Genomic DNA, 26963 nt, shown 5'->3' on the forward strand with positions numbered 1-26963 from the left:
TTCTGAGTGAGTTGCAGGCCTCCTCTCTTGGGCCCTCCTTGCTACTTAGCTTCTGTGGTTCTGTGGATTGTAGCATGGTTACCCTGTACTTTATGGCTAATATCCACTTATAAGTGAGAACATGCCATGAGTGTCTTTCCAGGTCTGGGTTATATCACTCAGGATGATACTTTCTAGTTTCCTTCCATTTGCCTCCAAATTGTGTGATGTCCTTGTTTTTAATAGCTGAGTAGAATTCCCTTGTGTAAATGTACCACCATTTCCTCATCCATTCTTCTGTTGAGGGATATCTGGGTTGTTTCCAGTTTCGGATAATTACGAACAAAGCTGATATAAACAAATCTGAGCAAGTGTCCTTATGGTAGGATGAAACCTCCTTTGAGTATATGCTAACAAGGCAGTTTCTGAGAAGCTGTTATATTGATTTTCAAAGTGGTTGTACAAGTTTGCACTCCCACCAGCAATGGAGGAGGGTTTCACACTCTTGCCTGCATGTGCTATCACTTGATTTTTTTGATCTTAGCCATTCTGAGGGGTGTAAGATGGAATCTCAGAGTTGTTTTGATTTTCATTTCCCTGATGACTAAGGATGTTGAGCATTTCTTTAAGTGTTTCTCTGCCATTCTACATTCTCTGTTGCGAATTCTCTGTTTAGCTTTGTATTCCATTTTTAATTGGGCTATTTGGTTTGTTGGTATCTAATTTCTTGAGTTCTTTACTTATTTTGGATATTAGCACTCTGTTGGATGTAGGGTTGGTCGATGAGATCTTTTCCCAATCTGTAGACTGCCATTTTGTCCTGTTGATGATGTCCTTTGCCTTTTAAAAGCGTTTCAGTTTCATGGGATCCCATTTATTGATTGTTGATCTTAGAGCCTGTGCGGTTAGTGTTCTGTTCAGGAAGTTGTCTCCTGTACCAATGTGTTGGAGGCTCTTCCCCACTTTATCTTCTAGTAGATTTAGTGTGTCTGTTTTTTTGTTGAGGTCTTTGATCTACTTGGACTTGAATTTGTGCAGGGTGATAAATATGGATCTATTTGCATTTTTCTACATGTAGACATCCAGTTAGACCAGCATGCTGAAGATACTATCTTTTCTTTTCTGTTGTATGGTTTTGGCTTCATTGTAAAAAATCAAGTGTCCATAGGGGTGTTTGTTTATTTTTGGGTCCTTGATTCCATTCCACTGATCAGCCTGTTTGTCTTTATGCCAATACCATGTAGTTTTTATTACTATTGCTCTATAGTACAGCTTGAAATTAGGGATGGTGATACCTCCAGAAGTTCTTTCATAATACAGGACTGTTTAAGTTATCCTAGGTTTTTGGTTTTATCATATGGAAATGAAAATTGTTCTTTCAAGGTCTGTAAAGAATGTGTTGGGATTTTGATGGGAATTGCATTAGATCTATAGGTTGCTTTGGTAAGGTAGCCATTTTTACTGTTAACCCTAATGATCTACAAGCCTAGTGATATCTTTTCATCTTCTGATATCTTCTTCAATTTCTTTCTTCAGTGACTTAAAGTTCTTGCCATACAGGTCTTTTGCTTGCTTGATTAGAGTTACATCAAGGTACTATGTATTATTTGTGGTTATTGTGAAGGGTGTTGTTTCCCTAATTTCTTTCTCAGCCCATTTGTTGTTTATATATAAATGCGCTGCTGATTTTTTGAATTAATTTTGTATCCAACCATTTTGCTGAAGGTGTTTATCAGTTGTAAGAGTTCTCTGGTAGAATTTTAGGGGTCACTTATGTACACTATCATCTGGGAGTAGTGATAACTTGACTTCTTTTTTTTTTTTCTTCCAAATTGTATCCTCTTGATATCATTTAATTGTCTTACTGATCTGGCTAGGACTTCAAGTACTATATTGAAGAGATGTGGAGAAAGTGGGTAGCCTTGTCTTGTTCCTGGTTTTAATGAAATTGCTTTAAGTATCTCTTCACTTAATTTGCTGTTGGCTGTTGGCTTGCTGTGTGTTGCCTTTATTTTGTTTAGGTATGTGCCTTGAATCTCTGATTTTTCCAAAGCTTTTAACATGAAGGGGTGTTGGATTTTGTCAAAGACTTTTTCAGCATTTACTAAGATCATGTGGGTTTCTTTTTCTTTAAGTTTGTTTATATGGTGGATTACATTGATGGATTTTCATATATTGAACTATCCCTGCATCTGTGGGATGAAGCCTACTTGATCATGGTGGATGATATCTTTGATATGTTCTTGGATTTAGTTTGTGAGTATTTTTGCATCAATGTTCATAAGAGAAATTGGTCTGAAATAATCTTTGTTGAGTCTTTGTATGGTGTAGGTATTAGGTTGACTGTGGCCTCATAGAATGAGTTGTTCCATTTGTTTCTATTTTACAGAATAGTTTGAGGAGTATTGGTATTAGCTCTTCTTTGAAAGTCTGGTAGAATTCTGTGCTGAAACCATCTGACCCTGGGCTTTTTCTTTTTTGGGGGGGATGGGGAAAGGGAGACTTTCAATTTCCTTAGGGGTTATAGGACTACTTAGATTGTTTACCTGGTCTTGATTTAGCTTTGGCAAGGAATCTATCAAGAAAATTGTCCATTTCATTTAGATTTTTCCAATTTTGGGGAGTGCAGGCTTTTGAAGTAATACCTTTGGATTTCCTCAGTGTCTATTATAATGTTTCCCTTTTCATTTCTGATTTTGTCAATTTGCATACTGTCTCTCTGCCTTTTAATTAGTTTGGCTAAGAGTTTGTTTATCTTGTTGATTTTCTAAATGAACCAGCTCTTGGTTTTGTTGGTTCTCTTGTTCTCTTTGTTTCTGATTCATTTATTTTAGCTCTGAGTTTTATTATTTCCTGCTACTCCTCTTTGGTATATTTGCTTCTTTTTGTTCTAGAGTTTTCAGTTATCTTTTTAAGTTGGTAGTATGAGATCTTTCCAATTTCTTTATGAAGGCACTTAGTGCCTTTGCTCTCATCACTGCTTTCATTGTGTCCCATAAGTTTGGGTATGTTGTGCCTTCGTTTTCATTGAATTCTAGAAAGCCTTTAATTGCTTTCTTTATTTCCTCCCTATGGTCATTGCATAGAGAGTTGTTCAGATTTCATGAGTTTGTAGGCTTTCTGTTGTTTCTGTTTTCGTTGAGTTCCAGCTTTAGTCCATGGTGGTCTGATAAGATACAAGGAGTTATTTCAATTTTCTTGTATCTGTTGAGGCTTGCTTCATGACCAGTTTATGGTCAGTTTTGGAGAAGGTTCCATGAGGTGTTGAGAAGAAGGTGTTTGTGTGTGTGTGTGTGTATGTGTGTGTGTGTGTGTGTGTGTGTGTGTGTGTGTGTGTAGTGTTTGGGTGAAATGTTCTGTGCATATCTGTTAGCGTCCATTAGATTCATAACATCTGTTAGTTTAATTGTTTCTTTGTTTAGTTTCTCTCTCAATGACCTGTTTATTGATGAGAGTAGGATGTTGAAGTCTACTACTATTAATGTGTGGGGTTCAATGTGTGATTTAAGCTTTAGTAATGTTTCTTTTATGAAAGTGGGTGCCCTTGCATTTGGGGCATAGGTGTTCAGAATTGAGACGTCATTTTGGTAGTATTTTACTTTGATGAGTATGAAGTATTCTTCCTCAACTCTTTTGATTAATTTTTGTTGAAAGCCTATTTATCAGATATTAGAACGGCTACTCCAGCTTGCTTCTCAGGTCCATTTGCTTGGAAAACCTTTTTCCAGCCCTTTGCTCTGAGATAATGTCTGTCTTTGTGGCTGAGGTGTTTCTTGTGTGCAGAATGATAGATCCTGTTTTCACATCCATTCTCTTAGCTTGTGTCTTTTTATTGGAGAATTGAGTCCATTGATGTTGAGAGATGTTAATGACCGATGATTGTTAATCCCTGTTATTTTTATGGTGGTGGTGGTGTGTATGCTTCTTTTGATTTTGCTGGTGTGGAGTTATTTATTTCCTGTGTTTTCTTGGGTATAGTTAATCTCAATGAGTTGGAGTTTTCCTTCTAATATCTTCTATAGGACTGGATTTGTGGATATTGTTAAATTTGGTTTTGTCATGGAATATCTTGTTTTCTACATCATGGTGATTAAAAATTTGGTAAGTGTGGTAGTCTGGGATCTCTTAGAGTGTGCAAGACATCCACCCAGGCTCTTCTGACTTTTAGAGTCTCTATTGAGAAGTTGGGTGGGATTCTGATAGGTCTGCTTTATATGTTACTTGGTCTTTTCCCCTGGGAGCTTTTAATATTCTTTCTTTGTTCCATACAGTTAGCGTTTTGAATACTATGTGGTGGAAGGAATTTTTTTTCGTGTCCAATCTATTTGTTGTTCTGTAAGCTACTTGTATGTTTATAGGCATTTCTTTCTTAGGTTGGGGAAATTTGTTTCAAGACAAGGTTTCTGCCTCCTCAAGTGCTGGGATGTAGCAGCTGTCTGTTTTCTAATGAGAGCGAGAAAGGGTGTGGATCTGAATGGAAGGGGAAGTTGGAGGAACTGGGAGTAGTAATAGAGAGGAGAATCTGTGGTCAAGATATATTATGTGAAAAAAATCTATTTTCAATAAAAGAAAAAGAAAAAAAAAAAAGAAAAAAATGTGGTTATGTATCAAGATGACTCTCCATTAGATGCGACAAAGGAGTTATATAGCCTTTGCTGAGCGTACCCTGCCCCATGGTCCTGCTGTATCACAGAACAGCTGTGGAGCATGTGGCTCTCCTCACCTGCCCTGTACTCTGTACCTGCTGTTTGCTGAACATAACATATGTCTGATGTTTGCTGGGCTCAGTCTTCCAGCTGTTTCTGTGCAGTATAAAGAGGAAGCAGCTCACTGGGTGGCAATACCAGGCACTTAAATTTTCTCAGATATTCAGGACTAAAGGAGCTGTGCAAGGTTGGAGTGTCAAATGGGCTCTTGAATCATACAGTGCGCTCCTGAAAGTCAAAATGTCTGGACAGCTTCCTGCTATTTTCTGGCTAGTGGCTGTTTAGATGGTCTTAGGAGGATTCATTCCAAAGAATTTGGCACCTTCCTTCAGTTTAGGTTCTTAAGCTTTTGTCTGTGGTCACTCTCTATGTTCCTGTGAGCAATGCCAGATCTGCTTTGGTGGCAAAAGGGACTTAGTGGTACTGTGAGCTATGCTTACATGTTAGATGGTAGTTTTCCTTATGAGGATATAACTTCTACAAACTGGGACACTTGGAACAAGAGATAAAATGCAGACTTCCTGGGCAAACTAGAATGGAACCTTGCTTCAACTGAATTAAGGGGGTGGGGGCCAAAAAAGAGCAAGACACATGGAGAAATCACAGAGACACACTGAATATTCTGGTTTTTTGTTTATTTGTTTTTTGTTTTTTTTTTTTCTCAAATGGCTGAAGAAAGCTGGGAGATTGAGTTGGTGACTCCCTGCTCAGTAGTCTCATGTAGAAGAGGGCATCTCAGTTAGGAAGTCACTCCTAGGGTCTTCTGAGAACAGGTAGTTCTCCTGTAAATATTGGATGCAGGAGATAATGAACTACAATGACTACAAACAAGATTGGCAGGAAAGCAGTCAATAAACAGCCAGGCTGTAGGGGAAACAGGGTACAACCTACCCTGTCCCCACCCTTATTTTAAATGTTACCTTTTCTCTTCTCTTCTCTTCTCTTCTCTTCTCTTCTCTTCTCTTCTCTTCTCTTCTCTTCTCTTCTCTTCTTTTCTTTTTCCCGCCCCCCCTTGTTTCAACAGGGTTTCTTTGTGTAGCCTTGGCTGTCCTGGACTTGCTTTGTAGACCAGGCTGGCCTCGACATCACAGAGATCTGTCTGTCTCTGTTTCTGCCTCCCTGAGTGCTGGGATTACAGTCATGCACCACCATGCCCAGCTTACCACCTCTTTTTAAAAAGCCCCTCTCCAAGTCCCAGAAACTTCTGGTGGTGTGAGCTGCATGGACCAGGACATGACTGTCTGAGTGGATCTTCTTCCTGAAGCTTTCTAACGTCCGTGCTGCCAGAGGCTGGATGTCCCTGCTCATTTTCTCTAGACTGGACCACTAGGGACATGTGTATCCCAGGTCAACTTCACTCAGTGGAAGTTCTCAGTGGAGCTGATATTTCCAACAGGGTTACAAAGTTGTGAGCATTCACCTCAGATCGGCCTGAGAGAGCTTCAGATGCAGGAATTCCAGGCGTCCTTGCTATTACATGGCTCTCCAGTGACCTACTTACCAGAAGTCTTTCGCATACTCCCTTTGAACTGTGATGAAAGCAGGCTACATACAAGCTGACAGGCGCAGCCTGTGAAATTAAATCCCAAGCCAGAGCTTGATGTTAAAATCCCGAAACAGAGAGTTAAATTTACACAGGAGGATCTGAGTGTCTAGAGGAATCCCAGGCTTCCGTGCTCAGCAGGACAGCAGTTTGATTTGAAGACAGAGCAAGCGAAATAATGTCCTCCTCGTTTAACTTAGATATAATGCTTACAGTGGAATGGGAAAACTTTGAGAGCATGTTCTCTCTCACCTGAGTCTTTGAATCCACACATTTATTAAAAACCTGAGCTGTCTGGGTCATTCGTGTGCTTTCCAGCTCTTACCACGGGTCATTTTGTGATTTTCTTAAGCTGAATAGTGTGTTAATATGTTAGCAGTGGCACTCTCAGCAAAGTTAGTCTCCTGACTGCATAGTGACCCTCCTAACCGTCCACTGGCCGCATGAGGACAAGGTCACATAGTGTATAGTGAGGGGCAGTGTGGACGGCACCCACCTGGCAGCTCAGGAGCTGTGAGGTGGAATGGTGAACATCTTTCTAGAGGCGTGGCTGCATGCGGTTTCCAGGCGTGAGACCTGGGCTGAGCTGCTTAGTCTAAAGCATTTTCCCTCTGCTCGCTTCTGTAAACTTTCCTGTGGTGCTTGGAAGTGGGTCCCAGGCTTGTGTATAGCAGGCAAATGCTGTACCCCACCTCTTCCCCACTCTCTCTGGCTTGCTATACTCCTCAGGCTGTCTTTCAATTCATGATCCTCCTCCAAGCGCTCAAGTGCTGTGATAGCTCCTCTGTGTCACCACACCCACTGCTTGAACTTTCCTAGTGTCCTAAGATGCAGAAGAATACAGAATGAGATACTCTGGGTTCTGCAGAAGTGCTTGCTTTCCTTTCTTCTTTCCTTCCTTCCTTTCTTTTTTCCTTCTTTTGTTTTCCTCCTTTCTTCCTTCCTTGAGGCAGGGTCTCACTATGTAACTTCGGCTGTACTAGAATTTGATATGCACACCATGCTGCCTCTGAACTCAGAGATCCAGCCCTGCCTCCCAAGGGCTGGGATTAAAGGTGTGGCCAGCATGTCTTGCCCTGTGCTCAGGTTGCTCACGAAGCATTATAATCCATAATGACATGATGGGAACCAGAAGGGCCATGGAAGACGCAGAGCAGGCTTCCAGTCACATCACTAGTGCACCCTGATACCTTGGGCTAATGAGATAAGGCACCTTCAGTTCCTTGTGGACTCAGGCAGTGACAACTCTACACCTTCAAGAACAAGAGTGATAGCTGTTCATATGTGTATGTGTGTATTCCCTTATAGGTGGTTTCAGTTCCCAAGGCTGAGCTTACTCCCTGTCAACTGTGGTCTGAAATAGAAAATGGAAGGAAGATCTTAGAAAGAAAGAAGTCACAAATGAAGATTACAGGCGACACTGAATGCTGTCTGACACTGGCCCTCCTCTGCCCCGCTTGTGAATCACTTCTTCTTGAAGAGTGCCCACGCTGTACACACCACCTGCCCAACACTCACTGCCTTAGTTTACCTTACCTACTACCATTTTTACCACAGAGTTTGCATCCTAGTGACTGTAGGAAGAAGCCCAGAGTCCCGGCGCTGATCTCACATGTCCTTTGTCTTTTCAGTAGAAGCCTGTCTTATGTTTGCTTGCATAGACTTCACTACTTATTTCACCCAGAGTTGCAGGCCTTCTGTATGTCTTGGGACTTGGAGACTACTGCCTCTCCCGATTCATGAGATCTGGAGCAGGAGTAACATAAGGAAATACATTTTCAGGCATCGACCAATGAAAGCATGGTTATCTTGATTTGTTATTATTAGTTTATCCCTGCGTTGAAGTCTGTCTTAACTAGGCCTCGAAGACCAGTCAGCTTGTTTTCCCTGTGCTCACTGTGATTAAGAGACAATGGTTTTGATGTTTTTAACACTTAGCGATAAACCTAGGCTTATCACTTCTGATGCAGCTCTTTGCTGCCCTCCAGCCCAGGCACCCAGCCAACTTTAGTTAGGGGCCAGAGTCCACAGTAGTTCAGCATTTCTGCTACATTTGTGCTATTTGTGAGGAACAGGAATTTCCCTGTGATGGGTATGTGATTTCAGGGTAAAACTGGGTTTGAGGAAAAGCTTTACTGTGCTTAGTTATATGGTAAAAACCTTGAGGTTTTTCAAGAGGAGGAAAGATGTGGGTTTGAGAGGAACTGTCTAGCTGGATTTTGCTACTTTGTGGGTTCTTCTTTCTTCCACTCTTCTCCATTCTTTTCTTCTTCCCTTTCAACCCCCTAACACTAGAAAAGAGAAAAACAAAAAAGGACAGAGAAGAAAGAAAATAGATCCCCAAATAAAGTCAGGGGTCAGAAAGGGGTCGATGTTATCATCCTGCTGATTAGTGGTATCAAGTTCCTTGGGGCAAGTTTAATTTTTGCTGTCAGGATATCTAATTTCATCTTGTTCTTCTTTTCATACAACTACTTAAGAAACCACGGACAACAGCAACCAACAACCAGCCACCAACAACCAACCAACAACCCACCATGCCTCTTGGTGTCCTGACATTTCTAGACCCTCTAAAAAGTTCCCAGAATTCCCCAAGTCATACAATGGCAGAAAGTATCTGCAGCTGGCAAAACCAGACCTCTGCTAGAGCACAAGGCAAATTATAGTCAGCTGCTGTGGAGCAAGCCCATATCTGCATATTGGGGATTAAGATAAAGACATATTTCCAGAATATTTCTATGTTTTTTAAAGCAATCAAAATTCTCCCTACAGAATTGGTTCTTTCCTGATCTGGGACGTCTGAATGGCTAACATACTATGATTTTATCAGTGGCCTGAACCCAGACTACCTAGTTCCCACTGAAATTAAATAACTATGATGTGAAAAACATAATTTCTAAGTTATTTGTTTACTTACTTAATATATATTAAACTCATGCAGCTCAGGTTGGCCTGGAAATCCATAGGAAGGCAAAAATATGCTCAAAGTCCTAACCTTCCATGCTCAGCCTGCCAGCTGCTGGGATTACAGGCATGTGTCACCATGGTAGTCTTTTAAATTTTAATTTTATGTAAGACAAGGTCTGTGTATACAGCCCTGGGCGTCCTGGAACTCTATGTAGCAAAGCCTGGCCTTGAACTCACAGAAACCTTCCTGCCTCTTCCTCACAGTGTTGCGATACCCACGTAAGCCACCACACAGTTTAATTTAGAATTAAATATTTGTCTTTCTAATCAGCAGTGTGCTTTTTTTCCTGTGGCTCCAGCATACATTTACCAGCCAGCTTTGCATGCAGGCAGAGTTCCTGCTGCAGAGGCGGATCCCTCCCCTGCCTTCACTGGCTTACTGTCAGTAGTTCTGAAGTGACTTTCCCTCTGCGTGGACAGTGGGCATAGTGGGTTACTGACTGCATTGCGCTCTCTCTCTGGTACTCCAAGAACTACAGAGCACTGCAGTGCAGTGCTTGACGATGTGGACGCCTCCCTTCTAGCCTTAACCCTAGCGCCAGCTGTCTTTAAGATGACGGCGCCCCCGACTCCGTCCAGCTGCATTTGCGAGCGTACTGGGGTGCAGGACGACTGCCAGCTGGCCGTCGAAACTGCAGGCTGCCAGCTTTCTGCTCAGTCCGAGGCCCTGTCTTCCCGCACGCGAAGCCCCGGGGTTCAGACAATCGGTCCTCAGCCTCCGGGAGCCACGCCTGTCACCGCGCGAGGCGGAGACCCGCGTGGGCTACGGTCAAGGCCGGCCCGGCCCCGCCCCTCGGGGCGGCTCTGCGCATGCTCGGCGGTGCGGGCGGAGGAGCGGGCGGCGGCGACCTGGAGACCCCCGAGGGATGGAAGCGCCGGCGCCGGCGGAGGCGGCGGGATGCGAGGAGCTCGGTGGGTGTCTGCGGGGCCCGACCGGGACCCGGGGCGTGGGCGTCTCCAGCGTTCGCAGTCAGGGAGCGCAGGCCTTCGCGTCCGCGGCGGCGGCATCCGGGCTCCCGGTGTGTCGCGCGCCTGGCGGGGCCGTCCCGGCGCGCGCACGGAGAGCTGGGTGACGGGGTGATGAGGTCCGCAGAGACCCCAGGCAGACGCTGGTGGGCCCTGGGGTCCGGGCCGGCGGGAGCCCCTCCAGGGCCAGCACCGCACAGTGGTCCCCAGGCCTGGCGGGGCCTTGCACTGTAGGTGTGGGCGGCTGTCTGCCTGCGAGTCTTCCGCCTCTTGTCTGTCTTTCTGTCCATCTGTCTGTCCACGGGCTTGTGCATGTAGCACTGGGCGCCAGCGCGGGCAGTCGCCCTGTTTGTCCACGTCAAAGGGAGGCGGGAGCTGCTGCCACCCTGTTTTTTTCCAGGATGCTTTAAGGAAGTTGCCATTGTTTTGTTTTCTAAGGTTTCAACTCTGGGTGTCTCCAGGGTAAGCCTCTTTTGACTCCTCGCTGCCTAACTGTTCTAACTGGACGTTGCTGCCTGGGGAACAGGACACACCTGGGTGCTAACGTGCCCGCGCTCTGCTTTCACGGTTTTGGAAGGTTTGCTTCTGTTCGCTGCTGTCAGAAAGAAAATAGAAGCCAGCGTCAGAATAAAATGATGTCCTCCCAGTGGTCACTGCGTTTACGAATATTTCTAATTCCATGCAGGGTGTTAGTCTTGAAGAAAGACGTTAAATTAATACATACTATAATTCATAGGCTGGCACTCCCGTAAGCGTGTGCCAGCACTTTGTGGTTGTTCTGTTTAAAGTTACAGCAGTGGTAGAAGCTGCAGGTGTCACTTTCATTGAGAGCAGCCTGTCAAGCAGGGTGCTGCATGCTATGCTAGCCAGTGACCGCTCGATCCTCACAGGAATTCAGGGAGTCAAGTTCTTTTGTCTTGCCATTAAGCTCATGAAAGGCAGGGCCCCGTTACTACAGACTTAAGTTTAGCTGACTTTTCGGTTCATTGATAACCCGTTTCGTGAGGTGGGAGGAGATTGGCAGGGGCAGGTTGGTATGTCATCATTAAGACATAAAGCTGGTGTGGTAATAGTACATCTCTGCAATCCCAGTGTTCATGGGACTGAGGCAGCTGGGCTGCCAGCCTGTGCCACACGGTGAGTGCCAGGCCAGTCTGGTCCACAGAGCGAGATCCTGACCCCACCTCTTCCCTCCAGAAAGTGTATCTTTTCATTCAGCAACTTAATGTCTGGGATCTTTCTCAAAGAAGTAAATCATCTAATAAAACTTTGTAGGAGGCTGAGAAGATGTTTCAGTGGGTTAGAGCACTTCCCATGCAAGCCTGATGACCTGAATTCAGACCTCAGCACCTGTGTAAGGCAGTGGATGGAGTGTGGGGGTCTGTCCTTCCTGTGCACTGAGATGGGAGACAGAGGCAGGAGATTCACCTGTATGCTCAAATGCATAGCACAGCAGCAGAGACAAGAGAGTTCCTGCCTCAAGCAAGGTGGGAGGTGAGAAGAGACCTCAGTTATCCTCTGACTGACAGGAAGACAGACAGACAGACACACACACACTATGGCACATGTGCCCTTGTAGTCACTCATCATACACACAAATATCTACCAGATGACTGTCATTGCAATGTTTGTAAGGGTCAAGGTAATTATTGTCCAATTGTCCAAAGAAAGGCCATGGGCTAAGGTGTGATTTCACCATACAGTCATCTACTATTTAGCTGTTAAACCCGATATGGAAAAATGTTCGCCCTGTATTATATCTGTTAACTGGAAAAGCTCATTGGTTCCCTCCTCCACAGCCCTCTGCTTTGTGGATCTTTGAGGTGAGGTCTCACTGTGTAGCTCAGGGCACAGGATACACCATGAAAAAAAAGTCCTCCCCCCAAGAAAACCTCAACCAATCAAACAAACAAGTAGAAAAAAAAATCCATCAGGATGCTGCTCCCTTGGCCAGTGTATTCAGTAAGCAGACACAGACGGTGAACAGCAGAGATGCCAACCAAGTAATTATGCAGCATGTCCAGTGAAGGGCGCAGTGGGAAAGAGAGCATCATGAGGGAATTGGAAGTGAGGATGAGCTGAGTATTTACAGTGACACGACTGACTTAGGTTTATTTATTTATCTCAGGTTTGTTTTTGAGACAGCGTCTTAGTATGTAGCCCTGGCTGCCTTGGAACTCAGAGGTCTGTCTGTCTCTGCCTCTGGAGTGCAAGTGCCAGGATTAAAGGGTGGGCCCTGTGTGAGTTAGGTTATAAAAGGATTATGGGGGAGGTGGAAGGGAATGTGGGTGAGCTGTTAGAGTGTTTGTGTGGTATGCCTTAAGCTCTGGGATTGATCCCTAGCACTTCGTAAGTGCTACAGGTGGTACAGCACTCGGGAGGGTTAGAAGTTCAGGGGCATCCTCTGCTATATAACAAGTTTGAAGCCAGCCTAGTCTACATGAGACCTTAAAAAAATCAATAAGTATAAAATAAAGCGTGCTTATGGTGGTTCCCATGGGAAGAATGGACTAAAGGGCACAAGCAGGAACTGGAGGACTTTCCGCAAGTTCAGGAAAGGGGCCATCATGCTCTTTAGACTGGCATGGTGGCAGTGATGGAAACAGAGAGCAGTGATTAGACTGTGGGTAATGTTGATGAGAATGGTTTCCCAAGAGACTGGGTGGAGGTAGGCAGGATGGCTGCAGGGAACCATATGTCTGAGGGAGGAAGGCTTCCTGGATTGAGGGCTTACGGTAAATTTATAATTTGTCCAGTCCCGCACGCCTCCCTCTTTATAAAGGGGCTTTGTTTTCTCTCACTTGAGTATGTGTTGGACTTAAGTACTCCTGATGATTAGCTTTTGGCTGGTGTGATGATTTAGACCATATGAGGCTCTGTGCCTTCCTCTTTGCTCCCTCATTTAGGATTGCTAACTGGAAGGGAAGCTAGCTGCCATGGTGGGAGGACACTCAGGCAGGCAGCCCACAGGCAACATCCGTGGGGCCTTTGTCAGAGGCCTCCTCACAGAAACCATAGAGTTTTTTTTTTTCTTTTTAAAAAATAAAGTAAAAGATAATTGGTACCAATAGATGTGATCCCTGAAAGCCCTGACTTAAGAGGTGATTTGTCAGATGAGTGAAGTCATGTGAGTCTGGAGAGAAAGATGAGGAGTTTGGTTTAGGGCTTGTTCATGTAGAGAGTTACTAGAAGGTGAAGTCTAGGGAGCAGAGTCTGGAAATTGTCAGCATATAGGTAGGCCTGAAGCTGTGGAGGGGGCAGGGAAGGGAAGAGGAGGCGAGGGGGGGGGAGAAAACAAGAGAATGGATACAAAATTATTCCAAATTATTACTGTGGTAGTTTCAGGATGAGGAGCTAATTATCTTTTAGAGAGTGCTGTTGCATTGTTAGCCACAGGCTTTTTTATTTTCTACGGTGGCGGAGAGTTACATAATGTAGAGGGCGTTTTTGCATTGGGCATCTGTGGAGAGACAGCTGGAGACAGAGGATGAGCTTCTTAGCTCAAAGGCTGGGCCTTATTTCACAAGCCATGGGGTTTCCAGACCGTTTCTTACATACTCTTCGCCCAACCACAGGAATGAAGTCTTATTTCATGATCAAGGTAGTGGTTCACAGGGTTGGGTGGCAGCATTGTGCTGTTTTTCATTAAAGACACGATTTGACCTTATCTTCTCATTGCCAAGATAGAAGCAGTTTCTTCCTTTGCGGGAACAAGAAGAGGAATATGGCATTCACTTAATGTTTTAAATACTTTCATTGAGAAGGACACAGGTGGTTCTGTGGTTCATCTCCTCCCTGCTGGCTTGTTCCCACGTTGGTGGGTTTTCTTCTCTTCATTTCCACTTTGTAAATGGTGGAGTGTGGTATGAGTTTGCTGTCCCTCTCCTGACTTGTCTTTGACTGCCCTTGTTGGCCAGAGACTTCGTAACCACAATGTGAAGTCAGGTTTGTGTCTTATAGGGCGGGCATGCCTTAGTGAGCATAGTAACTTGCTTATTTCTGTGTACCTAGCAGGTTTTAAGAAGTTATGATTCAGCAAACATCTTTATTAGTAGCTTGCCAGAAGTAGAATTACTGGGTGACAGTAATGAGCACTGTGAGGCTTTAGGATGTATTGCTAAGTTTGTCAGTCTTTAGCTACAACTGGAGCTTAAGCTGATTTTAGGGCAGGCAATTGAGGCTGAAACAAGAGTTGGGGGCTATAGGAGAACATTTGGGTTCTGCCTAATTTGAGTCTCAGTGTGTGCTTATACATTTTCTTTTTTTTTTCCTTTTAAAAAAAATATATGTCTATTTTATCATTTTATTTATTTATTTATTTTTACAATTTATTCACTTTTAATCTCGATTTTAGTCCCCTCTCTCAGTCCCAATCTCCCCCCCTCTTCTTCCCCACTCTCCACCCCTTGTCCCCTGGAAGGGGAAGTCCTCCTCCCCTACTATCTGATGCTGGCCTAACATATCTCATCAGGCATGCCTGGATCCTCTTCCTCTGTGGACTGGCAAGGTCACCCCACCAGGGGGAAGTATGATACATTTTCTATCTAGGGTGTAGAATATTGAATCAAATGAGTGTTCTTGTTCTTTTATAAGTTATCCACTTATAAATGGAAATAACTGTGCCCTAGTAGTTTGAAATCCACTGCTTATTAGTATTTTATCAGGCATTATTAATTTTATTTGTTTTACCACAGCTTTTGTTAGAACTGTCTAATTTACTGCTTGGCTAAAACTCACCAAATAACAGACTGTGTAAACTACAAAGGCTCATATAACTTTGAATTACTTGATACAGAGTATTCAGATGTCATTTCGTGTGTTCTTAACTCTGTTAAATCTTTCACCACGTTGTGTTTTTAGGTATCATCATCACCCATGATTATTATTACAAGATAATTTACTAATTTATTTATTTTGTGTGTGCGTGTGTGAGTGTGTATGTGCACACACACACACACACACACACACACACACACACGTGTACAGGCCAGGGTACAACTTGTGGGAGTCAGTTATCTCCTTCTACTATGTAGGTCTCAGGGATCAAATTCAGGTCTTCAAACTTGGTAGCAAGCACCCTTACCTATTGAGCTATCCCCCTGGGTCTCCTGAGGGTGATTTTTGTTTTGTTTGGTTTTGTTTTTGCTGTTTTTTAAAATTATTTTTATTGATTACAGTTTATTCACTTTGTATTCCCCCTGAATCTCCCTCCGTCCTCCCCTCCCAATCCCACCCTTCCTGTCCCCACCCATGTTCCTCTCCCAGCCCACTGAAAAAGAAGGTCCTCCTCACCTTCCTTCTGACCCTAGTCTACCAGGTCTCATCAGGAGTGGCTGCGTTGTCTTCTTCTGTGGCCTGGTAAGGCTTCTTCCCCCTCAGGGAGAGGTGATGAAAGATGAAAGAGCAGGCAATCAATTTATGTCAGAGACAGTCCCTGGCCCATTCCTATGGAGGCAACTTGGATACTGAACTGCCATAGGCTACCTCTGTGTAGGGGTTCCAGGCCATCTCTACGAGTGGTCCTTGGCTCGAGTTTCAGTTTCAGAAAAGACCCCTGTGCCCAGAATTTTAGGCTCTGTTGTTGTCCTTGTGGAACTCCTGTCCTCTCCAGGTCTTACTATCTCCACTTCTTTCATAAGATTCCCTGCACTCTGCCCAAAGTTTGGCTGTGAGCCTCACCATCTGCCTCGATACCCTGCAAGGTAGAGCCTTTCAGAGGCCCTCTGTGGTAGGCTCCTGTCCTGTTCGCTGTTTTCTCCCTCCTCCGATGTCCAACCTCTTTGCCTTTCTGAATGGTGATTGAGCATCTTAGCCAGAGTCCTGAGGATGATTTTTGCAGTAGTTTCTGTTTCTGTTTCCTTTTAGCTGTTATAACGTCTCATCTTTGCAAATGCATCTTATTGGAGACTTTATAGCTCCAAAATGCTCATTGTCAATTATTTTATTAAGTTAGTTCTAATTTCTTGTCCAAGATTTGTACTTTAAAATTTTAGAAAGTGTGATTTGCTTGTAGCATTGTTACCTAGCAGGGGTTGGGACTGCCACCCATTGGTGGCTTGTGTGCTGTGGGTGGCTCCATGCTTCATGCCTTCTGTCTCACTTCATCCTCTAGGCCTCTGAGAGGTAGAAATTGTGAGTTTTGTTGTATATGTGATATAACAGGCCTTGGGTAAGAGGTCACCCAGCGACTTTACGCTTCTGCTTACAACTGTCTAACAGACACTTGCAAGGTTGATCTCCAAGTAGTTGCAGTGCGTGTGTCTGGATTTCAAGTAGTCAGTATGGAAAACAGGATGTAACACACCCTACTTCTTATGTTGCTTATCTGCTCAGGTGACAGTATGTTAGACTCATCAGATTCAACACAACACACTATTAAATGTGCTCTCACCAGCAGGCAGAGGTTCAGGCTTGGCGTGTGCCCTGTGGTCTCCTGCGCAATGCCAGCGTTAGTGCTAGAGAGTAAATGTTTTTGTTTTTGTTTTTTAAATCACAGCATTTTCTAGGTGGTCAAACACAAGACACTACTGCTGTATTACATACTATGTCTTGAAATTCAGAGCAAATTACCACTTCACATTGTGTAGTGAGTGACTTGTGGAGTTTCTGAGAGTTATGAGTAACTATGTTTTTTTTAGAGCAGACTCATCCTTAGAAATTGTGGTTGAAGTGGGCGTTAATGAACATTTTAAGTTGTAGCTTCTTAGATACAGCTTTCCTGGTGTTAGCATTTGAATATCTTGTAGTTCTTTAGATTTGGGTTACTCAGTGTCCTTCAGGCTAATATAGTCAGCTCTAGAACTTGACCCTATTTTAAATATTTTTAGCTTAGTTAAAGCTATATAATATCTCCAACTATATAATGTTACTTTTTTAACATTACATAGTCTGAAACAGCAGGAATTGACAGGGACTGCTCAGCTGCTTTTAAACACCATTTAAGCACAGGAGCAGAAATTAGCTATCAGTGAACCATGACGCTGAGTTCTGCTTCTGTGGCAGAATCAAAATACTACATAAATGCATACTCCTGATTTTCTAACCTGTTAAGTACTTTTCTCCCAGTTTCCACTTTTACAAATTAATTTCTTTAAATCTCCTTATGAGAAGGTTAGAGGAGTGTTAACTTAGTAAGATGTTCAAGAAAATGAATAAAAGCAAAGAAATAGCAGAGAAAAGAAATTTTTTTTTAGTAAGTCATGGCTATTGTTTCCTGGATTGTTACAACATCAAGAATGGCTTTAGAACCAGGGAAAAGTGGAACTTAGGTGCTCAACAATTGCTAAACAACCGAAGTTAGGAGGGAGTAAAAGCCCAGCTGCCCTGTAAGTAGGAGTCAAGTGAACATTGTTTTGCTGACTTGAAAGTCAAGCTAAAATTATAAAACTACTATTTACAGCCATTTTAATACTTGTAGGTTATTTTCTCAGCTTTTATCTAAAAAAGATACCAAAAATAAACTCCCCACCTATACCAATAAAAGCAGAGTTGATCCGTTTTCAAAGTCTTGAGAGAGCTTACCTTTTCCTTGAATTTTCATGGCTGCTGTGATCTCTCTGGCAGTGGGCTTCAAATAATAGATGGTAGAGGTATTGAAATGTTGGTAGTGATAGCTATCTTTTTGGAGCACACACCGAACTCACTACAGCATAGACCAAGGCAGAAAGAAATTAAAAAGTGGGTGTAACTGGTAGTCTGGACAAGCTAAGCTGATCAAAGTGAATGAGATCAAGAGCCCACAGGGCAGCAGGGTGCACTGAGGCAGAAAGCCGAAGCTGATGAAAATAACGGGATGGCTGATGTGGGCTCACTAGCTTCTCCAGGAGATGTCTGTCAGTCCTGCCCAGTACCTTAGGAGGTGATCTTACTTGGAGACAGGGCCTGCTGTAGAAGGCAGCAGAGAGGGCACAGGCTTAGTTATGGGGGGATGTTACATGAACATGAAATAACCACATATAAGATGGGACAGAGGATGCCTCAGCCCCTGGAGGAACCCTTTCTCCCAGCACTCTTATTTCAGGCTTCTGGCCCTTTGGATGCCTGTTGTCTGAAGTCCCATTTTGTTACAGTGACCCTCGCAAAACTCCAGTGATGGTTTTGGAGGGGAAACAATGGCATTGTGTTGTGTGGAGCGTAACAGTGAAGGAAGCAGAATCTGCTCCAAGAGGAGATACACGTAACTGATCCCAATGTGTTTTGCTGGCAATTATGGGATGGTATCACAGTAGACCTGCCGTGGGGAAACACCTGCCACCTTGTGAGTTTGCACTGTGTTCGGGTCTAGCACTGTGTATTCTATGGTCCTAGAGGGCAAGAAACAAGGCAGCCCTACATAATAACCCATGGATAATGCGCCGAGGATAACAGTCAGAGGAACCACCGCAAGACTCAAGGCAGTGAAGAGTGAATTGTAAGACACATGAATTTAGATGGGTGGCTGAAATTTGTGTTTTCCATAGCTTAGATGATTTTACCTCCTCTGTTAGTTACACCAGTTCACAGGAGTGATGTAATCATAGATTTTTACAGTATCTCCCAGTGCTGTAAAACCTTATCAAATCATTAAAAACCTTATCAAATCATTAAAAACTCATAGGCTGAGCGCCAGCTAGCACTAGACTGGACTGCCTGAATCGTAATGCCTAAACTGTCAGTCCCAAGCCTGTGAATTCAGTAAGGAGCAAAAGTAAATGATTCACGAAACAGTGTGAGGAAACCAAGGATACTGTCAGCACCAAGGCATTGAGAAGTGGAGAAAGAAACTGTGTTTATCATGCTGCTGTAAACGTGGAGGGTGGACAGAGCCACAGCACAGAGAGTGGACAGAGCCACAGCACAGAGAGTGGACAGAGCTACAGCACAGAGAGTGGACAGAGCCACAGCATGGAGAGTGGACAGAGCCACAGCATGGAGGGTGGACAGGAGCACAGCATGGAGGGTGGACAGAGCCACAGCATGGAGGGTGGACAGGAGCACAGCATGGAGGGTGGACAGGAGCACAGCATGGAGAGTGGACAGGAGCACAGCATGGAGAGTGGACAGGAGCACAGCATGCCATGGACAGGGGTGGCATTAGGATCTGTGAAGATGAAGGAGTAGCATGTAAGGAAGAAACACAGGGAAAATCTCTTTCAGTGTGATCATCTTGAAGTGTTAAGAGAGAGAGAGGTCTGATCTTCAAGTTATCAGTTCAAGGCCTGAGGCCAGGAAAGGAATTTTATTGGTAGTAGGTCTGAGGGGCATCCTTGGCAAAGATTGCTTATAGAGGAGAGCTAGACAGAGCAGAGCAGAGGTGCCTCATGCCCTGATGGTGAAGGGAAAGAAAGGAGGAGACGGGGATGAAAGAGGGGGACATGGGAGCAGAAGAGAGGCTCAAAGGGGGAATGAGGATAGTGAGAGAAAAGTGGGGGGCATGAGGGGAGGATGATCAACAGAAACAAAGTATGGAAATATGAGACCCAGTATTTGTATACTAAGTTTTGAAGGAAGGATGAATCCCGGAAAATAATGTAGCAGTGAATCCTTCTGAAGAATCTGCTGGGACTATGTTCTCACCATAGCAGGGTCACAAGGCCTGACTCTCCAGCCCAGGCATACCTAGTCAGAACCTTTGGGGCGGACTGTGTCCATTTGTTAGCAAGCCCTACAAGGCTTCTCTGAGAGATTCTAGTCGTCATAAACTTCTGGGTGACTGAGGAAACTGTCAGACAGCTGCAGTGAATGCTGATGTTGACCATAGATCTAAATCTAAGGGGAAAATGGAGACATGATGGGAAGAACATATACATGAAATAATGCAAGTGAAAACAGAACACAGGACAGCCACAGGAGAAAGAATGGTTATGTTGTGGACTACTGACCCCCTTGCTGTGACCAAATGCGTGACAGGGAGGCGTATCTTTGCTTGTGATTCAAGGGGCTGCCGTAGTCCACCATGGCAGAGAGAACATGCTGGCAGAGTGATGGCTGCAGGGGATGCTGTCCTGGCGGGAGCATGCCTGCTCACATCTCAGTGAATCGGGAAGTAGAGACAGGACAGGAAGCAGGCTGGGCTGTGAACCTCATGGCCTGCCAGCTTAGAGACTCACTGATAACTAATTTCCACTAGTTATAACTTCCACTTATAACTAGGTCCACCGTCTCCTAAATAGCAGTGCCTACTGGGGACCAAGTGTTCAAACCCATGAGCCAGTGGACAATTCACACTTGAACTACAGCAGGCAGATAGTAGGTCGAAATTGTATTGCAGTGAAAGCTGTCAAGGCAGGTGCTAAAAAGATGGTTCAGCTGGTAAGAATGTATACTGCTCTCGCAGAGGACCTGAGTTTCCTTCTTAGTACCTACATCAGGCAGCTCACAACCGCCTGTAGTTCTGGTTCCAAGGGATCCAGTGCCTCCTTCTGGATTCCATAGGTACCTGCACTCACACTTGCACAGACTCACGTACAAATGCACATACACACATGATTTTAAAATCTTAAACTGTCAAGATAGAAACATCTTGATAGATAGGACATGAGGAGAGCTAAGGACACCCCTTAAAGATGCACTGACACAGGTGACCAGCAGAACAACCCAGGTAAGTGGAGTCTGTGGCCATGCCCTTGCCCTCCTGTCCTGAAGGAGCACAGAGGAGCTAATTGGTGCAGCTGGGGAAATGAGCATTCTATCGTGGAATCTCAAGAGGTCATTCTAGTTCTTAGGAAAGGTGCTGCCGTAGAGTGGGTGATCTGAGACCGTGCGCAAGCTCTGCAGTAACTCACGGAAGCGAGTCTGCGTTTGGGAGGGTAAAAGTATGGCAGCAAATCATCAAAACTAGAAAAGTCTACAAAGAATGCAAATGGCATCAGTACTATTTTTTTTGAATCAAATTTAAACCCCAAATTACTGTAAAATGAAGAGTTTGAAGGGCAAGGCTGATCATTTCTAACTATAGTTATTCCATCCCTTGGTGAGGCAGCTTACCATGAGTGGTAGATGAAGGTGAAAGTGTTTAAAATCTCTGTCCTTCAGTCTTAGTGAACTCACATTTAGTGATTTTTTTGTTTTTGCAATAAAAGGACAGTTGAAAAAAGTCACATGAAAACATTGTTTGAAAGACAAGAACATTTTGATATTAAAATTTTAACATTTGAACGGCTGTAATTTTAAGCATTTAAAAACAGGATTATTGTTCACCTGTTACAGTGTGATTTGAAACTGACCAGATATGGAAAATACATTTGACTATTTCTTCACATTTTTTTTGTCTTGTAAACATCATGTGGATGAAATAAGAATTGTTTTCTATATTACTTTAGCTTTTTCCTCTGCACTGTATAATTCAAATAGAACATCCAGGAAGTAAGTCTGGTTGTTTCTTTGTGACAATATCGAGATCTGGAAGGGCTAAGGTGAACTAAAGTGCTCAGCTACAGTGAATACAGATGGCATTTCATGTGTGTGTGTCTGTCTGTCTGTCTGTGCAGAGTGCATGCATGCTTCCCTGTGTGAGTGTACACGTGTGTGTGCAGAGTAGATTCATGTTTGCATGTGTGGATGTGCACATGCATGTGTGTGTATGTGTGTACAAAGTGTATGCATGCTTTCATGGGTTGCTGCAAACATGCACGTGTGTGTGCAGAGTATATGCATGCTGGCATGTACGTGGGTATATGTATACCTGCATGTGTGTAGTGTGCAGAGTGTGCATGCACACATGCACCTGTATATGAGTGTATGCTTGTGTAGTGTGCAGAGTGCATGCATGATTGCATGTGTGTGGGCACACATGTATGTGTATGTGTGTGTATCTGTAGGTCCGAAGCTTACATTATATTCCTAGGTTGTTCTCTCTGTATTGAGACAGGATCTTTTGCTGAATTCAGAGTCTATGGTACTTTGCTAGTCTGGTTAGTCACTCAGCGGGTTGTCTATCTCTGTCTCCCAAGGGCTGCCGTGGCTTCCTGGCATCTTTGTGAGTGCCAGGGATCAGAACTCCAGAACTGAGAGCTATCTCTCTAGACTGACACTTGCCAATGTTTAAAAACTGAGGAGCCATAGCCTTACCTGGGTTTTGTAAGCAGTGGTGCAGGACTGTTTTCTGTTTTGTAGATATGGACGTGATGAGGCCCTTAATAAACGAGCAGAACTTGGACGGGTCATCAGACGAGGAACAGGAGCAGATGCTCCTGCCTGCACAGAAGCACTACCAGCTGGATGGGCAGCACGGGATTTCGTGAGTGCCAGGGCTCTCGGGTGCTCAGAAGTGTGAGCACAGTCGGTGCTTCCCACGACGCTGCAGACGGCACGGGGTGGTTAGGAAGAGGGAAGAGTCAGACTCCCAGGCGTTAGCCCTCTGCGAGAGAAGGGCATTACTGAACAGCGTGGGGATTTCTTTAGCAGGGTGGACACCAGATCGTGTCCCGCAGGGGCAGATGTCAGTGAGAAGACACAAGCGTTACATGTGTCAGAAGAATGGGAAGGAGCTGTGGGCGTGGGAATGGCTCGTGCAGAATGAGACAAGCTCTTGGAAGAACGAATTATGAAAGCCTGGTGTCTTATGAGCATTGAATTCTCGCATTAATAGTAATTTAGTGATCTGATCAAGAGTATAAACTAAAAGAACAAAACAACAACAAAAAACCCTCTAGGCAGTTATTTTTGTTTTATGAGTTTGAGTTTTGTATTCCTCTTAACTTCCGTTTGTTTCTTCTCAGTCAAGGAGATCTCCTCTAGTGAACTTCCACGGTCAAGTCCGTAGGGAGCTCATGATAATATAAATTGCTATTTTACCTAAAGGTAGCTTAAAAACCTGGATACATATTTTTCTTCTGTGACTTCCTCTTAGGGAGACCATCATAGATCAAAGGTTTAGAACTGTGATTATCTAGACTGTTTTACCAGCCAGATCGTCAGTGTTTTTGACACCATGGCAGCAAACTGGCCTATGAGAAAATTGTAGTTTAATTTACTGTTCTGTGTGTACAACACTTTCACTAAACAGTTCATTTCTACAACAATTCTCTGTGCTTGCCTTTTGTTGAGTGACAATAGGACTGGAGCCTAGGGTGACTTATTACCTGCTGGTGGGATGGGAACAGTTCTTTGGTATGGGAACAGTTCTTTGGTATGTGAGTCCCTAGGCTGAATTCTTAAACCTGACAATTTTCACTTTCCAGATTCCTGCAAACTTTGATGCATCTTCTCAAGGGCAACATCGGAACTGGCCTCTTAGGGCTCCCCTTGGCAATAAAGAATGCAGGCATTGTGGTAAGGCTGTCTGTGCCCTCCCTTCCACATACAGTTATTTGTCTGCAAAAATGACTTCAAAGCACCATCTAGCCTCATCCAGTATAACCTGGTCAGAGGACATGTAGGTGGCCATTGGCTATTGTTCTGATACAATTATGTCAACTGTAATCATGGTACTGGCCCAGAGGGAGAATTACTGTTTTCATTTCTATGTGATTACTTATTTTTAATATTTAACAACAGAAGCAAGCTCTCAAACCTAACACAGGTCTTGATTTCTGAAGAGGTGGGTGTGTCTTTTTTGGGGGTTGTCAGGGACTTAAGCAGTATACCCATAGCAACAAATGTATTAAGGGAATGGATTATTTTTATGGTATAGCTTCATTAGTATTTTAGTGTCAGAATAAATATGTGTGCAGTATTCATACCTAAGAAAAATACTTGCAGTGAGTAACAATGTCTTTTAAACACAATTAAAAAATGGTTAGAGGCAGTTACTATAATTACTGCATTTGAGAACCTTGTTGAAGCAGATTCATGGATGGAGTAAATTAGATACGCTTGGTTTTGGTTGGGGTGGTTTCCACAGAGGTTGTAGCTGTCCCCTCTTTTTGCAGGTCTAGCAGCCCTCTATGTAAAGTAACCGGATTTTTGATTGTTTAGCTGAGCTTTGCCTTGGTTGTGCTACCCTGCGGTAATCCAGGCATTGCTGAGTTTGGCGAGTACACACTTGAAAGTTTTCATACACTATTTGAAAGAAGTATGTCCCAATTGCTGCTCCTGACACCCGCTGCTGCGGGTTCTCAAAGAGTGATCTGTAGAAGGGTAATGATCTTTTTGTCTAGGCTGTATGAGTGAGTACTATGCCAGTGAGACACTGATGCCATAGACTTGTCTTGCTGTGCTGGATGTGACATTGTGTGCCACGTTCTTTGCTGAGTGTCTGTACTCTGACACAGGCCGTCAAGTCAGCCAGGAAGCATTGTCTAAGACTAATTTTCTTCATGTCTGTGATGATTTAATCATTAGACCAACAATTTTTCATTGTAAATGAATTGTCCATTGAATCATTGCTTCTAAGCTCACTCAGTTTTTAAAAAATACATATTTAAGCCTTCCATGTTTTCTTCTTTGCAGCTTGGACCAATCAGCCTTGTGTTTATAGGAATTATTTCCGTCCACTGTATGCACATATTGGTACGTTGCAGTCACTTTCTATGTCAGAGGTAAATGTGGACTCATTAAGTCTATTTGATTAATTGTAAAGTTTCATGTTTACTTAGAGCATCGTTGTGTCATGTATGTACTGTGCTTTGCATCTAGAGGTTATATTTCCTTCCACCGCATACATACAGCTAAAACACTGACCATGGCACAGGCTGGCATTTTCTATAGTTAAATGTGGTCAGGGTTTATTTCTGGTTATCCCTTGGTGTTCTCAGAGGATTGGTTCCATAATTCTTATTGCTATTTACCAGTGCTCCAATCCCTCACACAGAATGATGAAGCCTCTGCAGACCCTCCCAGATGCTAGTCATCTTTAATAGACTATTCATGCGGTGCACACAAATATTTTACACTAGCTGCCAAATAATGACAAGAAAAATAAAGTTGTATATGTAGTCAGCACAGACATATGTTTTTATGAATTTTCCATATGCACTTGGTTAACGCACCCATGAGGATCTTGGGGGTATGGAGGGGTGACTGAAGTTTCTTTTCAAATGTTTATTATTATTGGTATATGTATATGATGTATGTATGTTGGCACACGTATGGCACAGTACACCTGTGAAAGCAAGAGGGCAACCTTGTGGAGTCAGTACTTTCCTCCACTTTAGGGGACCCCTAGGGGGCTGAACTCAGGTTGTCAGGCTTTTGTGGTAAGTATTTTAGCTGCTGAGTCCTTTCACTGGCCCATGACGACAGACATTCAAAAGGTGCTCTCTTGGGAAGATGGGGGTGGGTTATTTTATTTAGGAGAAGGAGAGTGGGGAAGTGCTGAGGAAACCTAGGAGCTGCACACTTGAAGTGATAACCTCAGGTCTTCAGTTCTTTAGTGAGTTCGTTTGGGGCAGAGAACTTTTAGTGATGGTTACTGACAGACTGTTGGAAAGATAATATGTTCTTTTTTATGTAACATGAAAATGCTTCTTCTGAACAATAAATCAGCCTTTAAAATGCTTTGGATTATAGTGGACCAGTGGTTTGGTCCCAACTCTTTTCATTAAATGTTCTTGAAACTGTTTCATTTATGTTGTTTAAATAATGATGTATACTCTAGGGAAGAAAGTGGAATAGAGAATGGAGACATGGCCCTGACTTCATGGAGCTGTTCTGAAGATTAAATGAGACATTAAAGATTATACAGAACTGTAGTAGAGAGCCTGGCACACTGTTACACAGTGCTGTCACAGGATGGAATGATCTTCAAATGAGCACCATAGTTGGTGTTTTTAGATGTTTGAAATATTTAAATCAGTGAAGCATCCAATACAAAGTTGTTTGAAATCTGCAGATAAGAAAACTTCAGCAGCTAGTAAAATTTTTTATGCCCACCACAGGACAGTGATATTTTGAAATTTCTTTAGTCATGCTCATGAGTACACAGATGTTTGCACTTTGAAAACAGATCTAATGTACAACCTTGAGTTCACAAATCTCTATTTATTTGGTGCTATTTTCATGGAATGGCCTTATAGACCAATTTAATACTTTCCAGGTTTAAGAAGTCAACGCTGGGATACAGTGACACTGTGAGTTTTGCGATGGAGGCCAGCCCATGGAGTTGCCTTCAGCGGCAGGCAGCGTGGGGGCGGTGAGCACTGGCCTTCCTTCTGATGACTGTGTGTTGAAGTCATGTTAAGTTTTAACTGTTTTCATCAAACAAGACAGACCCCAAAGTCTGGCAAAGCTGTGGGAACATACTCAGGGGTCTTTACAGTTGGGCAGACTCTGGCTCTGATCTCTCCCAGTTTGCTGTCTTACATTGTTGATGACAATTGATAGGAGTCGTCAGTCAGTCAGTCTGATTGTGTGCCCTGACCTTGCTCCAAGCCCAGTATTCAGGATGCTGTACCTGTGGTCTGCCATGTTCTAATGACATCATGTAGATATCTGGCAGTAGTTGTTCCCTCCTTCTGCATAACTAGTTTATGTTCTAGAACTTTCTAGTGCATGTCATTAAAAAAATAAAAACAAAATTTACCAAAGATGTTTCCTTAGAGGTTTGATTCACACCTCCAGTCCTCTTACATTCTACTTTCTTATTGATTCGGGATGTAGCAGGTACTTCCCATGTGTGCAAATGACAGGAGGCTACCATGAGGAAGATCTTGATAAGTAGCAGGGATGGATGTGGTCTAAATCATGAATTTTTCTTCAGCACTGAGACTTGAATGAAGGTCCCTGGGTATACTAGGTGAAAGGCTCCACTAAGAGCCACCCCAAGTCTGAACACATTTCTGTAAAATCACTGGGCAAGCAGCTGTTCAGACACAGCAGATTTGCAGAAGGAGGTGACGTTAAAAACTCTGCCTTGTCCCTGAGAGAAGCATGCTTTTACTGTC

At 43.6% G+C, this 26963-nt stretch overlaps 1 protein-coding gene across 3 annotated transcripts in view; it reads left to right on the forward strand.

Annotated features, from left to right (window-relative positions):
* The first annotated feature begins 9935 nt into the window (after positions 1–9935).
* The window catches only part of Slc36a4 (solute carrier family 36 member 4), a 32515-nt gene continuing 15487 nt past the window's right edge, over positions 9936–26963 (forward strand). For 2 of the 3 annotated variants that reach the window (XM_021635178.2, XM_021635179.2), the window contains exons 1-5: positions 9936–10107; positions 22255–22378; positions 23322–23412; positions 24532–24620; positions 26117–26212. In XM_021635178.2, the coding sequence (XP_021490853.1) occupies positions 10062–10107; positions 22255–22378; positions 23322–23412; positions 24532–24620; positions 26117–26212 (446 nt within the window). In that variant the 5' untranslated portion in view covers positions 9936–10061. Of the gene's footprint in view, positions 10108–22254; positions 22379–23321; positions 23413–24531; positions 24621–26116; positions 26213–26963 lie in introns of those variants that run through there. The other variant, XM_021635181.2, reaches the window with a different exon arrangement.

Source organism: Meriones unguiculatus, chromosome 1, assembly GCF_030254825.1.
Source record: "Meriones unguiculatus strain TT.TT164.6M chromosome 1, Bangor_MerUng_6.1, whole genome shotgun sequence".
Classification (NCBI taxonomy): domain Eukaryota; kingdom Metazoa; phylum Chordata; class Mammalia; order Rodentia; family Muridae; genus Meriones; species Meriones unguiculatus.